Source organism: Pollicipes pollicipes, unplaced genomic scaffold (genome assembly GCF_011947565.3).
Source record: "Pollicipes pollicipes isolate AB1234 unplaced genomic scaffold, Ppol_2.1 Scaffold_7231;HRSCAF=8579_pilon_pilon_pilon, whole genome shotgun sequence".
In the NCBI taxonomy this organism is placed as follows: domain Eukaryota; kingdom Metazoa; phylum Arthropoda; class Thecostraca; order Pollicipedomorpha; family Pollicipedidae; genus Pollicipes; species Pollicipes pollicipes.
This window is the reverse complement of record NW_023597034.1, coordinates 23,075,209-23,088,484: the sequence shown is the minus strand read 5'-3', so window position 1 is coordinate 23,088,484 and position 13,276 is coordinate 23,075,209. Positions and strand designations below refer to the sequence as shown.

The 13,276-nt window shown below is 48.3% G+C and overlaps 1 protein-coding gene across 3 annotated transcripts; it reads left to right on the top strand.

Moving 5' to 3' along the window:
• The first annotated feature begins 3,314 nt into the window (after positions 1–3,314).
• On the top strand, positions 3,315–13,276 carry LOC119110416 (translocation protein SEC62). 3 transcript variants are annotated; one of them, XM_037234236.1, is made up of 9 exons: positions 3,327–3,355; positions 3,670–3,690; positions 6,666–6,755; positions 7,110–7,333; positions 7,932–8,181; positions 9,067–9,254; positions 10,532–10,718; positions 10,986–11,182; positions 12,864–13,276. In XM_037234236.1, exons 3-9 carry the CDS (start codon positions 6,723–6,725, stop codon positions 12,901–12,903), a joined length of 1,119 nt encoding a protein of 372 aa, XP_037090131.1. In that variant the 5' UTR covers positions 3,327–3,355; positions 3,670–3,690; positions 6,666–6,722; the 3' UTR covers positions 12,904–13,276. The 3 variants fall into 3 exon arrangements, with proteins under 3 accessions (XP_037090130.1, XP_037090131.1, XP_037090132.1); XM_037234235.1 differs by lacking the exon at positions 3,670–3,690 and having other exon boundaries at positions 3,315–3,355; XM_037234237.1 differs by lacking the exons at positions 3,327–3,355; positions 3,670–3,690 and adding an exon at positions 3,718–3,741.

The following is a 13,276-nucleotide window of genomic DNA, read 5'->3' as shown; positions in this document are numbered from 1 at the left end:
GGCAACGCAACCACAAACCAGACCAATCACTGTCACTCATCTTTTCATGGCTGCTCTTGGCATCTCAATTCCCCTAATCTATCGTACGTCGCATCTCCCCGAAAATTAGAGACGAGTGCCCCCACCCCACCAAACGTATTCTTCGACGCGAGAACTGACAAATCAAACTACCGCTTTTCAATCAGAGACCGCGTTTGATCTGTCGTCAGCACGTTTGTCAGCACCAATCACAGCCCGGTATCCGCCTTACGTCACGTCACGTGACCACAGACGTGGCCCGTTACGTCACGTGTCGGCTGACGATGCCAAGATTTTTCGTTGGCCTGTCAGCATGAGGAGGAAGCGCTACCAGGTTAAACGGCCTTGGATTAAACAATCACTCTGACTGAAGCGGGAGTTTGTTTTGGTAGCTCCTGTGCTGGCGAGTACGTTTCGTAAGGTGGGGACACTTTTCTCTAATTTGGGAGGAAATGCGACGTGAGATAGATAGGGAGAGAATTGAAATGCTAATAGTGGCGATGTAAAGGTGAGTGGCTGTGATTGGTGTGGTGTGTGGTTGAACTGCCCAGTGAATAAGGAGCGTTATAAGTAAACACTTAAAATGAAGGGGAAGAAATTGAAATGAATTGGAAATGGGAAGAGACACTTACCATCAGACCAGCATGATGGTAATACCGGAGCAGAGGCCACACTTCCAAAGACCACTTTGTACGTAGTGTGTCGGCGGTAATCCAGAGTCAGTGCGTGGTCTAAAGTAAAAGGTGAAATAAGCAGGCAAAGTGAAGTTAAAACACTTTCCCGTCGGCCCACACATCGAACGCACCGCCAGCAGGCATGGCGTTACGCATTTCAGTTGACAATCGTGCTGACGAAAGGTCGAACGGGACCTCGCCCCGCTGGATCACGTTCATCAAGTTGACACCATCTCTGCACAAAGTTTCAAGCCAACACAGTAGTAATAGCCTTATTCCGCGGAGAAAAACTAAGAGAATGAAGATATAGATGGTTAAATATTTCGGCAACATGCCTTTATCGAAACAACAGCGGAACTGAATTCAAAATTGCCTGCCGATGATCCTATTAAACTTTTCAGCGTTTGTTTTGGAAACAGGAAGCCACAGTTTTTACAGGACACCAACATTCAGAGGATTAAACAAGGATCGATTGCCAACCATTGCCACTATACAGTGCCTGTCTAAGAAAAATAATACCGGAACATATGTGTACATGCAAACGAATTCAAGCAAATAGGCACCACGCATCACGCTTCAACCATGCGAGCGAGTTGAAGTAAGCAGGCATTATACATCGCGCATCAATTATACATGCAGGCGATTTCAATTGAACGGGCATAATACATCACGCATCAAGCACCACTTACACATGCACACGATTTTAAGATGGCACACATCACACACAAAGGCAAATATCATGTACGCATAATGGGCCATGATGAGCCTTAGACGTTAAGATTTGGTCACCGAATTTTCAAAAAATGGATCCACTCATTTTCTTGTCTGGGTGATCCTGTGCTCCGTAGATGACTTCGAGTCCTAAAATGGGCATAGGATCCATACATCCCTCGATTTCAGCCTAAGCGTGTTTTGCCAAAAAATTGTCGCCGAAAGGGGCATTTCCTGTTTTGCTTTTAGTGTCTCACAGGTGTTCATTATATCTCAAACGATTAGAGCGCATGGACTCCCTGACATAGACCATGTCCCTCCAATGTTTTTCACACAGTCTACACCTGATTTAGTAAACCTCGTTTTTTGCGTGCAAACCCTTGAAACTCAGAACTGCATAAATGACACCTATTGCCACCCGCGCACTTAGGCTTCGAGGTAGAAGATCTCACCAGAGACTTTTAAGCTTATTGCCGTTCCTCCAAGCTATGCGTACGCGCAGTTTTGATTTTTAAACAAAGTGCTTGAGTTTCCAAAGTCAATGCTCATCAACTGAAGGTAGCGTTAAGAATCCGTCTTTCGATAGGACGTGTTCCGTCTCCTACCATCCATCTCCCCTCGCGCTCCAGAATTTTTTACTTCTTCCAACGTTCTGGGTATCAAAGGGTCTGCATGTAAAAAACGGGGTTTACTAAATCAAGTGTAGACTGTGTGAAAAACATGGGGGGGGGGGACATACTCCATGTCGGGAGTACATGAGCCCTAACCGTTTGAGATACAATGAACACCTGTGAGGCGCTAAAAACAAAACAGGGAATACCCTTTCCGGTGACCAGTTTTGGGCAAAACAAGCTCAGGCTGAAATCGAGGGATGTATGGACTTCATGCCTCTTTTAGAGCCCAAAGTCATCTTAAGACCACACGACCACCCAGACAGGAAAGTAAGTGAATCTACTCTTTAAAAAGTCGGCGACCAAATCTCAACATACAAGGCTCATCATAGCCGATTATGCGAATGTCATATGTACCTTTATGTGTGATGTGTGCTATCCTACAATCCTGTACATGTGTAAGTGATGACTGACGCGTGATGTGCGATGCGCGTTCAGTTGAGAATGCTTGCATGCATAATTCATGCCCGATGTGTGATGCCTGTTTACTTCAACTCGCTTGCGTGTTTGAATGAAGCGTGATGCGTGATGCCTATTTGCCTGATTTCATTTGCATGTAGACGTATGTTCGCGCATTCCACTTTTTAGATAGGCACTGTATCGTGGTAATGGCTGGCAATCGCTCTTTGTGTAATGCCCTGAATGCTAGTATCCTGTAAAGACTGTGGCCTGCTGTTTCAAAAAAACCTGAAAAGTCGAATAGGATCATTGGCAGGCAATTTTCAAGTTACTTCTTCTATTGTTTCGGTAAAGGCATATTGCCGAGATATAAAGTCAACTATATCTCCATTCTCCTGTTTTTTTCCGAGGAATAAGTCTATTACTACTGTCTTATCTATGTGAATAATGCTCCTCGCTAATGCACTGAACAACGTACGTAAGTTTCTGGCTAATCTGAAGAGTCTGCTCAGTACCGAATAAATACCTGAATCTGAGTGTGAATGTGGTGCCAACTTGACAAACAGTCCATCTTCTAAACAGCCTCATTTTCTCTGTCGAGGATTCGGTTACCGGACTGCCCCGTTTAGAATCTGTGCGTATACGCCGCAGGTTTTACTACGAATGGGTACTAGACATCATGCCTGTCTCAGTAAGGATTCGCACTAAAAACTGACGAGGAGGTGTAGCGAAATACGAAGTTTTGGAAACTATTATGGTTGTGCGAAATCAGCGCACTTCTGACGTTTGTGGTTATCAGCTGACGCAAGTTGACGTGTTGGATTTGTGATGACAACAGCTGGGCCGGTTGGTGGAGTGCCTGTTGATGTTCCGGTTGGTTTGGTGAGTACCGGTAAATGTACTCCTTGGCTGGTTGCGTAGGGTAGTACCAGGCGTACGTAGTGTTCCTGTATGTACTTCATAGGAATGTATCTAATTACTGATCAGCACAAGCATACCACAAGCTTTTTCGAGACCGGGCAGGCTGGTATTCATTGAGGGCCTCCACCGTGACGCTCGGTCGCCTCATGCTAAAACCTTTTTTATATATTCCGTTCTAATGCTCTGTGTGCAACTGCCTTGTGCTGTATTATTCTTGGATATGTATTCTGCAGGATTACCAATAGTGGCACATCATGAGGCTTTCTGTTTTACAGCCATTGCTACTTCTACAAAGTGTAAGTAAGCAGACATTGGGAGAAGTGGACATGGAAACCTACTTTGACATGGTGGGGTATTTTCTTTTATGGTATTGAGTAGAAAAATTATGGTATTGCAAGATTAATGTGCCAAAAACACAAAATCAGCATTCTAAAAGTTTTGAAGTTATAAAGCTTTGTTTCAGGCATTTCAAAAGCTTGTGCAAAAGCTACAGCCATCATCTAGCTTCTCAGGGTTTCTCATAAAGGAATCATGCAGCAGGGAATATAAGGATTTAGACTTGTCAGGATAGAAAGTGATGATACACTGTCTGGATGCAAATATCTAGCAGGATGTCATTTTGTCAGTGCTGCCTGAGCACATGTTAGACTATGCAATTTCAGTGTCCTTTGGGCAAACATGGAGTTCCATTGAATAATCCAAGATATTAGTTCACAAGTTAAGTAAATGGCTTCTATCAGCTGCATTACTAGGGCCCTCCTTGGCTGTGTCTTGGGTCTCCACAAGATCAGAGTTTGTGACAGTGTTAAGTTAGTCTCAATATTAAGTTGTTAAGTGCTTTTATAATGTGCAGTGCTGATTCCTGAAACCCTTTGCATTTGGACAAGGGTAGAAATTTACAGAGATTCCCAAATTTATTTTCTACCTAATTAAGTTATTTCATTCCCAACTTAGTGTCTTAAGCTGGAAACTTGTTTTGCACCCAGGAGCATGTCAGCAAGAGGTGGTGAAAGTAGACTGGCAGAGGGGCAGCTCTCTACCCCCCTCCCTGAGCTCTGAACATGATTTAATGTAAGGCCCATATTGGTGCCTGGAAAGAAACTAAATAAAATTATGTTTGTGCCCTCCCCCCATCTCCAGAGAGCTTCCAGCCCATACTGATGTCAGCAATATTTGCTTACATCCTGTGTAAATCCTGAATTGACGGATCCTTTTATGAATGAAACCACAATATCCAGATTCATCTTTGGCTTCAGTTTTGAAGTCCTTGCACTATGGTTTTGGTTTCTTTAAGCTTATGTGCATTTACATTTTTGGCAGCCAAAGCCCAGTCAGTGCAAGGGAGCTGTAAAAGTACTGCACTTGCAGGATCAGGGTATTGTACTCATATTGTTGCACCAGTGTGATCAATAAATGGATATCTGCATATGAATCCCACATGTCTTATCAAGGCTGTATCATATGCACAGCCAGCTTCAATGTGTAATGTATGATATATGCATCAAAATGTTGAACTATCTGGCTTGTTAACAAAGCTCAGTGATTTTGGTTGCCAACCAGTGTTTGGAGAAACCTGTTAAACCAAAGAGAAAGGAAAAATATTTTTAATAAAAAACAGGTAGTTTGTGGCCCAAGATCTAATTTGGGGGTATTGGAGGACACTTAATTCTGAGTTGCCATCACCACCATATGGTGTCCCTTCACTCAAAACTATGCAGGGTTTAATTGTGCTGAAAGCATGGCTGTAATCTCAGCAAGCTTTGACTTTACTAGGAAATGTGTGTAAGTTCTCCAGGCATTTCTAGGTATTGTAAAATATACCATCACATAATAAGTACATCTATTGCCCACACTTTCAGTTAAAATGAATTGCAATTTACCATCTAGGTGGTGACTAGTTCCACCTCCCCATTTGATTTGTGTGTTTCCAAGAAATAGCAACACTTGGGAATAATGTGTTAGTATGTCTCCATTTATGCCCATCTCTTATTAGGACCACATGCCATTATAGCACAAAATGTAATCACAGTGAGCATCTTTTAACTTTTATTTGAACTCTCATGCTGTTGTCAAAAATTCAGGAAGCACATCCACAGCATGGAGTGCTGTGAAGGACTCTTTTCTCGCTTATTTTTGGAAATAGTTCGTGATCACCGATCACAGCAAGTCGTGTGAAAGCAGTGGAGATGTGGCAGTTTTTTGGGGTTAATTATGGTGTCAGGTATGGCACTGATATCCGTTGGCCTATTCTTTGGGGACAGTTGGCCGGTTGACTCAGTGGGTGAGAGCACCTGCCTTCTGGTTCCCAAGCCTGTGGCGAGATTTAGGCGTTGGATATGTGCCCCTTACCGGGATGGCCTGTGGCCGATGGCAGCGGCCGCGCTAGTGGTAGTGGTAGTTGACGCCGAAGGGCAGAGCGGACTAGCCAAGTATTGGCAGCACGTTTAACTTTTTCTGCAAAGTTTTACCGCAGACCCCAAATTTTACGGTCGATGGTGATGGCCAGGACTCATGCAACAAGCAGCGCTCAGCGTGGGGCACTGATCCAAAAAATCCAATAAAAAAAATCTAGCTGACTATTGGACTGATCGGGCCAGATGAATACTGCAATAACACTAAACCAACCCAAAACTATGCAGAAGTTTCGTTTCTGTCGTCCACAAACATGCTCAAAATTTCATGCTGCTGCTTCGACCAACAAAGTTAAGTGTCTTAACACTGTTGGTCTTACAGCTGATACTGCAAGCTTTCTGTCCCAAGTGAGAGCTCCCATCCCTGATTTCTAGCAGCCTGTGGAAGTGGCATACCAAACGCTATGCTATGCAGTACTGGGATTCTAAATCTGCCATTACAGCCTCTCCTCTTACACATTTTATAAACTTGTGATACAAATCCTGGCATTGCTCTTGAAGCAGTCAAATAACATAATTAGATATATTTGGATTATTTCCAGCTCATTAGTGGAACAGTGTATCCTTGCTGACAAATGCTAACATAATTTATCGTCGGGAATTGCATGGGATCTGGCAAGAGTAAAGGGATAGGCTCAAACTATGTTTTGTCATTCTTTTTTCAGAATAATTTCTTGCATGTTCATTACACCAAATTATTGCTGTTTTTTGGAATGGCTACTGTAGCATATGAACCGCTTCATGTCTAGCCTTTTATATTTAGATATTCACATTTTTCTGACTACAATGATTTACATGTAATGCATGATGTGATGTGGGTTAGTTACTCAATACCATTTCTCTTATCTCCTCCATTTCAGGCTGAGCATCACCAGTTTTGTGGCTGTAAGCCCTGGTCAGCTTAAAGGCAGGCCAACATGTCCGGTCAACGTGTGAAGAGGAAGGCGCCGGTAAGATACCATGGGCTTGTTAACTGGGATGAATTATGCGTGGTGACGCAAAAATACGTTTTCCGCCGCTGTCTAAAAAGTGTGTGCATTGCCTGACCAGTCACATAAGAAACGCCTCTTTTCTTTGGTCGCCACATAAAAAACGCCTCTTTTCTTTCGTCATTATTGTACCCAAAGTCGCATTTGAGAGACCAGCAAACCGAAATTGCATGTCCACTTTATTTCCAAGTTCTATTTTGGCGCAAGCATCGATGAATGCACCAAGCAGTCAACTTCATCTCCATGCTTTTTTTGCGTCCAAGAATGCAGCCCCGGTCCGTTACAGAATTTCCTAATCTTATGTGTACTGTGCAGGAGCCTCCTCCTGTCGAACAGCCAACTACAGAAGAGTATGCCATCGCCAGCTACCTGCGGGAGCACGTGCCGCCCAAGAAGACCAAGTTCCTGCATCACGCGGTGGAGTACTTCACGGCGGCGCGCGCCGTCGATGCTCTGCTGGACTCGCCGTGGGCGTCCGGCGCCGACAACAAGCCCTTGCTCTTCACCGACAGGGACTCTGTCACTGCCTATCTGGATGGGTTAGTGAGCTGGGCGTTAGTGGGACCTGTGTCAAAGCTGTGAGCTGTGCGACGCGCTCAGCTGCTGAGGCTATGTAGCGTCGCCTACCTCTGACCTTGGCAGGAAGAGCAGGCACCGTGGGGAATCCGACCCCGTACCTCTGGCTTCTCAGGCATGTAGTGGTTAACGCATGTAGTGTTAGTCAGTACAATATCGGCACCCTATTAGTGGATCATGTCCTGGCGCCCTGCATCTCTTTGACTGGAGTGAAGCTCATCAGAGGCATTCTATATCAATGCAACTAGAGATGCTTATGTGCTTTTAGGTGCTGTTTAAGTGCAATGGAAGTATTTTATTGGTCTATGATGGGATAATAGCACATCGGAAGTGTCACCGAGGGAGCTCCTACAGTGAAACGTTCCGTGATTTGGGATCAACTGGAAATGACTATATCTCGAGCTCGTTGCTCTGTTGTCGGGCGATTTCATCGTGAATTTAGTGTGCTACCTCAGGTGGCATGAATGAAGTGGACAGTGGATCCCGTCAGTGCTATGATTCCTCAGTGTGTTGACCATTTACCACCGTGGTTGTATGTACTTCGATGATGCGTTTTGGCAGGATGCTTCGTCACAAGTTTTTCCATCGGGCCAAAAAGATTGCGATCAGCGATAGGGATTTGCGAAGGAAACAGCTTAAGAAGCTGAAGAAAAAAGAAGAAGAAGAGAAAAAGAAGGTGACCGAGAAGGAAGACGAAAGTGGGTCTGAAGAGGATGAGGGGAAGACAGATGACAAAGGCAATGCGGAAGAAACAGGAGGCGAGAGGAGCGTTGGGGAGGGCGAAGCCTCACCCAAGGCGGCTTCTAGGAAGGTAGTTATGCATGCTCTATTCTAGAGCCTTTGAATCTTCGATGTGCGGTACGTAGCCACGTGTCGTTGTTTCTAATGGGATTTGCGATAAGAATTTTACACCGAACAAGTTTTACCGGCTGCACTCCTCAATTACCTTCCCACTGGGCCCATGGTTGCAGTGGTTGATACCGCTGGTGACGCACATACTTCAGCCTCAGGTCTCAACGCAAGAAGCATTTGGGTGTCGTCCCCATCAGTGATGTGACTGTTCGGCAGCATTCCGGCAATCCCCTTCGCCATTCGGTTTCTAGGATCGATTGGTTCTGATGCTGATTATTTGATGCTGGTATTAAGCCACGAGTGTGCCACATGTTTCTGTCCTGTAGCCGATCATCAGCTGACAATGCTCACGAAATACGAAAATCGTTGCTGAAGCGCTGCCCGAATAGTAGTTAACGCAGCATAAGGTCTAAACGACATTTACTTATCCCGGTAGCACGTCTCAAACGACTCGCAAATGATCTAAAATCATCGGAATGACTTCTGCGCATTAAGAAGCTCTTCAAGTGTATTATCACACGACAAGCGGAAAATCCCGATTTTAAAAGCATCTCTTTACTTCTACAAAATCCAGATTTTTGCGGCATTATTGCAACATTTCACCGATCACCGATCACCATCGAATCCCATCACCATCGAATCACCATCGATCACCGATCGAATTTCATGGTAGCTGAAATATTACGATCTCTGACAGGCGTATCAATTTGAGCAGATGTGTGGGTGCAACGTCGTGACATTTATGGCAATGGCTTTGCATGAGGACTTCAAGCACAGTATTTTGGCAGTCTTATCCATCCAATACCAGCCACCTGACTGTTGATGGTTTTTTCTCCTCGCGCAGGACGGCGCGGACAAGCCCAAACGGCGGATCAAACTGGACATGCACCTGGAGCAGGTGTTTGTAGACGGCTTGGACGCCTATGTCTGGATCTATGACCCGATCCCGCGCCACTACTGGCTGCTGGGCGCTCTCCTGGTCGGCGCCATCGTGGCTGTTTGCCTGTTCCCGCTTTGGCCCAGCAAGCTCAGGTCTGTCTCACACGCGCGCCGCAGACAGGACCTGGTGCAAACCGGTCTGATCAAAGGCATGTCCTTTCATCCCGAAAGTGAGCTTGGTCGGAAGTTAGTCATATTCGCCCATATTTTTGCAACGTCTTGCCCCTCGCTATTTGAGATGGTATCTGGAGTGGACATGTGACACACACACACACACACACACACACACACACACACACACGCACGCACGCACGCACGCACGCACGCACGCACGCACGCACGCACGCACGCACGCACGCACACACACACACACACACACACACACACACACACACACACACGCGCGCGCATATATATATATATATATATATATATATATATATCATCATATCATATCATATCATATCATATCATATCATACCATATCATATCATCAGTTGTGATCCAACTTGCTGCATGCCCGGAATCAGTGTGTTCACCAGGCACCTCCTTGTGGCTGTGTGTGTGCGTGCTTTGTGGTCTGAATACGAAATAGCTTTCGTAGTCGACGCACCTGTGGAATTCCCGAGACATCATCATGGGTGCCTGTGCTCGTCCCGTCCAACACGCCGACTCCGTGTACTCGCTTCTTCTCGACGAAAGCATCTAGCCTACGTTACCCAGTCTTGTTTTCGTGCGTCCCGTGTTGCCGGGTCTTGTGGTGGTCCTGTGTTGTCCGGTCTGCTGCGGTGTGTCTTGTGTTGCCCGTTCTGCCGCGATGTGTCTTGTGTTGCCCGGTCTGCCACAGTGTGTCTGGTGTTGCCCGGTCTGCCGCGATGTGTCTTATGTTGCCCGGCCTGCCACAGTGTGTCTGGTGTTGCCCAGTCTGCCGCGATGTGTCTTATGTTGCCCGGCCTGCCACAGTGTGTCTTGTGTTGCACGGTCTGCCGCGATGTATCTTGTGTTGTCCGGTTTGCTACGGTGTGTCTTATGTTACCTGATCTGCTACGGTGTGTCCTGTGTTGCCCGGTCTGCCGCGGTGTGCCTTGTGTTGTCCGGTCTGCTGCAGTGTGTCTTGTGTTGCCCGGTCTGCCGCGCTATGTCTTGTGTTGCCTGGTCTTGTGGTGTTCTGGTCTCCTGTCCACTAATGTCATGATCATCTGACCTCTCTCCCCCGCTGTAGCGGATCGTTTTCATGACCGGACGCAGATATTGCGGCAGCGGTTAGACGGCGCGGTGGAGGTCTGGTACGGTCTCTGGCGGCCGGCCGGGGGACGGCTCGATGTCGGTGGGCCTGTCATTTGACCCCTGCTTCGGCGCTGCCACGGCAGGGAGGGCGTGTATTACTTGTCGCTGGCGGCTGCTGGCTTCCTGGCGGTGATCCTGGTGCTGACCGTGGTGCGGGCCGTGGTGTTCGTGCTGCTCTGGCTGGCGACCTGGGGCCGGCACCAGCTCTGGCTCCTGCCCAACCTGACTGCTGACGTCGGATTCTTCGCCTCCTTCTGGCCGCTCTACGAGGTATGGCTCAGTAGTAACGGCCAATGTTTTATTGCGACTTGGCCGCAACTGATCATTGCGTGGGCGAATTAAACGGGACTAGACGACATGATCAGCCTGATACAGAGCAAGATGTGATGAGGAGTGTCACGTTGGACGGTAACTATGAGGTTTGGGACGCACACGATGTACGAAGTGCCAAGTGTTAACGTCATCTTCAGCGGCTCTGCCGGAGTGAGGAGTGTTTTGGGGGATATTTGTGTACTGCTAACGAGTCCGATTTTTCAGTATGAGTACAAAGGCAAGAAGGAAAAATCAACCGACAAGAAAAAGCGGAAAACGAAGAAAAGGGACCAAGAATCCGACAATGAGGGCGATCTCGAAGCGGACCGGGCGGAGGAGCCGGCGGCCGAGGCGGCGCCTGAGCACCCTGAACCCAGCGGGACCGGCGAGAGAGATGATCAAGAAGGAGAACGCGATACGCCGTGAGTGTAATGCGAGCTGTTGTTCAGAGGTTCGATTGGTTCAGAGGTGGTGTAAGTCGTGCTTCCGCAGCGAAACCATCTCCTTGTACAGTGCCTCGTTACTTGGTTGGCATGAGTAATAGTAATTTATATGGCAGCTTGGTGGAATATGTGGAAAGTACTGGCTTGCGGAGGAACAGCGTGGTGGAATATGTGGAACGTACTGGCTTGCGGAGGAAAACTGGGGTATCGACGAACTTTCCGCCCAGAACTTGGCTCACTTCGAGGTGAAAGTTTGGCGTGCTTGCCTGAAGAGATCAGGAACTTAGCTTATTGATTGTTCACTTTATGCGTTACTTGCTTGTTTGATTTACTTTGATTTCTTATCGATCTGAAACAGTGTGTAAGCGTAATCCCTGGTTTGGTCTGATGAGTTTAGGGCTCTCCGGCCATCACTGGCCACGTCAGCGTGAAACGAAAGGGAAAATTGTAGTCATGCGGCCACGCTAGGCTACCTCAGATGTCGGGACTTACGCGGACAGGGAACCTAAACCAAGGATGTCCGGGTGCACCGACCAGCCCCAAACGTATGACTGGCATTATGGTGATGCACGGGCAATCTTGACGATAGAAGTAAGTCAGAGCCGACTCATGGTTGACCGTCTCAGCACACTCGGCGTCAGGGCCGTCTCATGGCTGACGATCCCAGCACACTCGGGGTCAGGGCCGTCTCATGGCTGACGTTCCCAGCTCACTCGGCGTCAGGGCCGTCTAAAAGCTCACGATCCCAGCTCACTCGGCGTCAGGGTCGTCTCATGGCTGACGATCCCAGCTCACCCGGCGTCAGGGCCGTCTCATGGCTGACGATCCCAGCTCACTCGGCGTCAGGGCCGTCTCATGGTTGACGATCCCAGCTCACTCGGCGTCAGGGCCGTCTAAAAGCTCACGATCCCAGCTCACTCGGCGTCAGGGCCGTCTCATAGCTGACGATCCCAGCTCACTCGGCGTCAGGGCCGTCTAAAAGCTCACGATCCCAGCTCACTCGGCGTCAGGGCCGTCTCATGGCTGACGATCCCAGCTCACTCGGCGTCAGGGCCGTCTCATGGCTGACGATCCCAGCTCACTCGGCGTCAGGGCCGTCTCATGGTTGACGATCCCAGCTCACTCGGCGTCAGAGCCGTCTCATGGCTGACGATCCCAGCTCACTCGGCGTCAGGGCCGTCTCATGGCTGACGATCCCAGCTCACTCGGCGTCAGGGCCGTCTCATGGTTGACTATCCCAGCTCACTCGGCGTCAGGGCCGTCTCATGACTGACGATCCCAGCTCACTCGGCGTCAGGGCCGTCTCATGGCTAACAGTCCCAGCTCATTCGGCGTCAGAGCCGTCTTATGGCTGACGGTCCCTGCACACTCGGCGTCAGAGCCGTCTAATGGCTTACGGTCCCTGTACACTCGGCGTCAGGGCCGTCTAATGGCTCACGATCCCTGCACACTCAGCGTCAGGGCCGACTCATGGTTAACGGTTCCTGCACACTTGGCGAGATGGGGCGCTACGAGGACACAGGATGAAACGGAGGCCAGGAAAGCAGGGCAAATGTTGGAGCATCCGCCGGACGAAAATTCGTGACGATTGTTCGCCATCGCTACATCGTTTCCGTGAATGATAATAGTAGCGCTCACGGACTTCTCGCTCCCTCCACAGGCCAGCCGATGAAGACTCTGGGTCAGAGCGTGACGAGTAATGCGACGGGTGGCTAATGCTACGCTGCGGTGTCCAGATGGATGGGTGCGTGCAAGCTGCCGCTGACGTGGTGACCACCTGGTGGGCGCGGCTCGAATTGCAGGTGTCTTCCCTGCTCCAGGGTACCAGCGCGTGACTTCACATGTTCATGTGCCCTGGCGGCTTGCACGGCACTTAATATTTTTATACGTTGTGTTTTTGGTAAGGTTGTTGGTAATGCGGCGTTGGTCGTTTTGATACAGTCGCCTCAAAGGCGCGGCTTTTTGTGGCATTGTCTGTTGATGTCGGCTGAAGGAAGGTCTGCTTCTGTCCTCCGTCCATTTTGTATCGGCAGCGGCATTTATAACATGGCATTTTGTTGAATAAACGCTCGC

Coding starts and splice junctions, on each gene's coding strand:
- LOC119110416 (XM_037234235.1), top strand. CDS start 6,723: ATGTCCGGTCAACGTGTGAAGAGGAAGGCGCCG. Junction 8,182..9,066: donor CCAAGGCGGCTTCTAGGAAG/GTAGTTATGCAT, acceptor CTCCTCGCGCAG/GACGGCGCGGACAAGCCCAA. Junction 10,719..10,985: donor CCTTCTGGCCGCTCTACGAG/GTATGGCTCAGT, acceptor CCGATTTTTCAG/TATGAGTACAAAGGCAAGAA.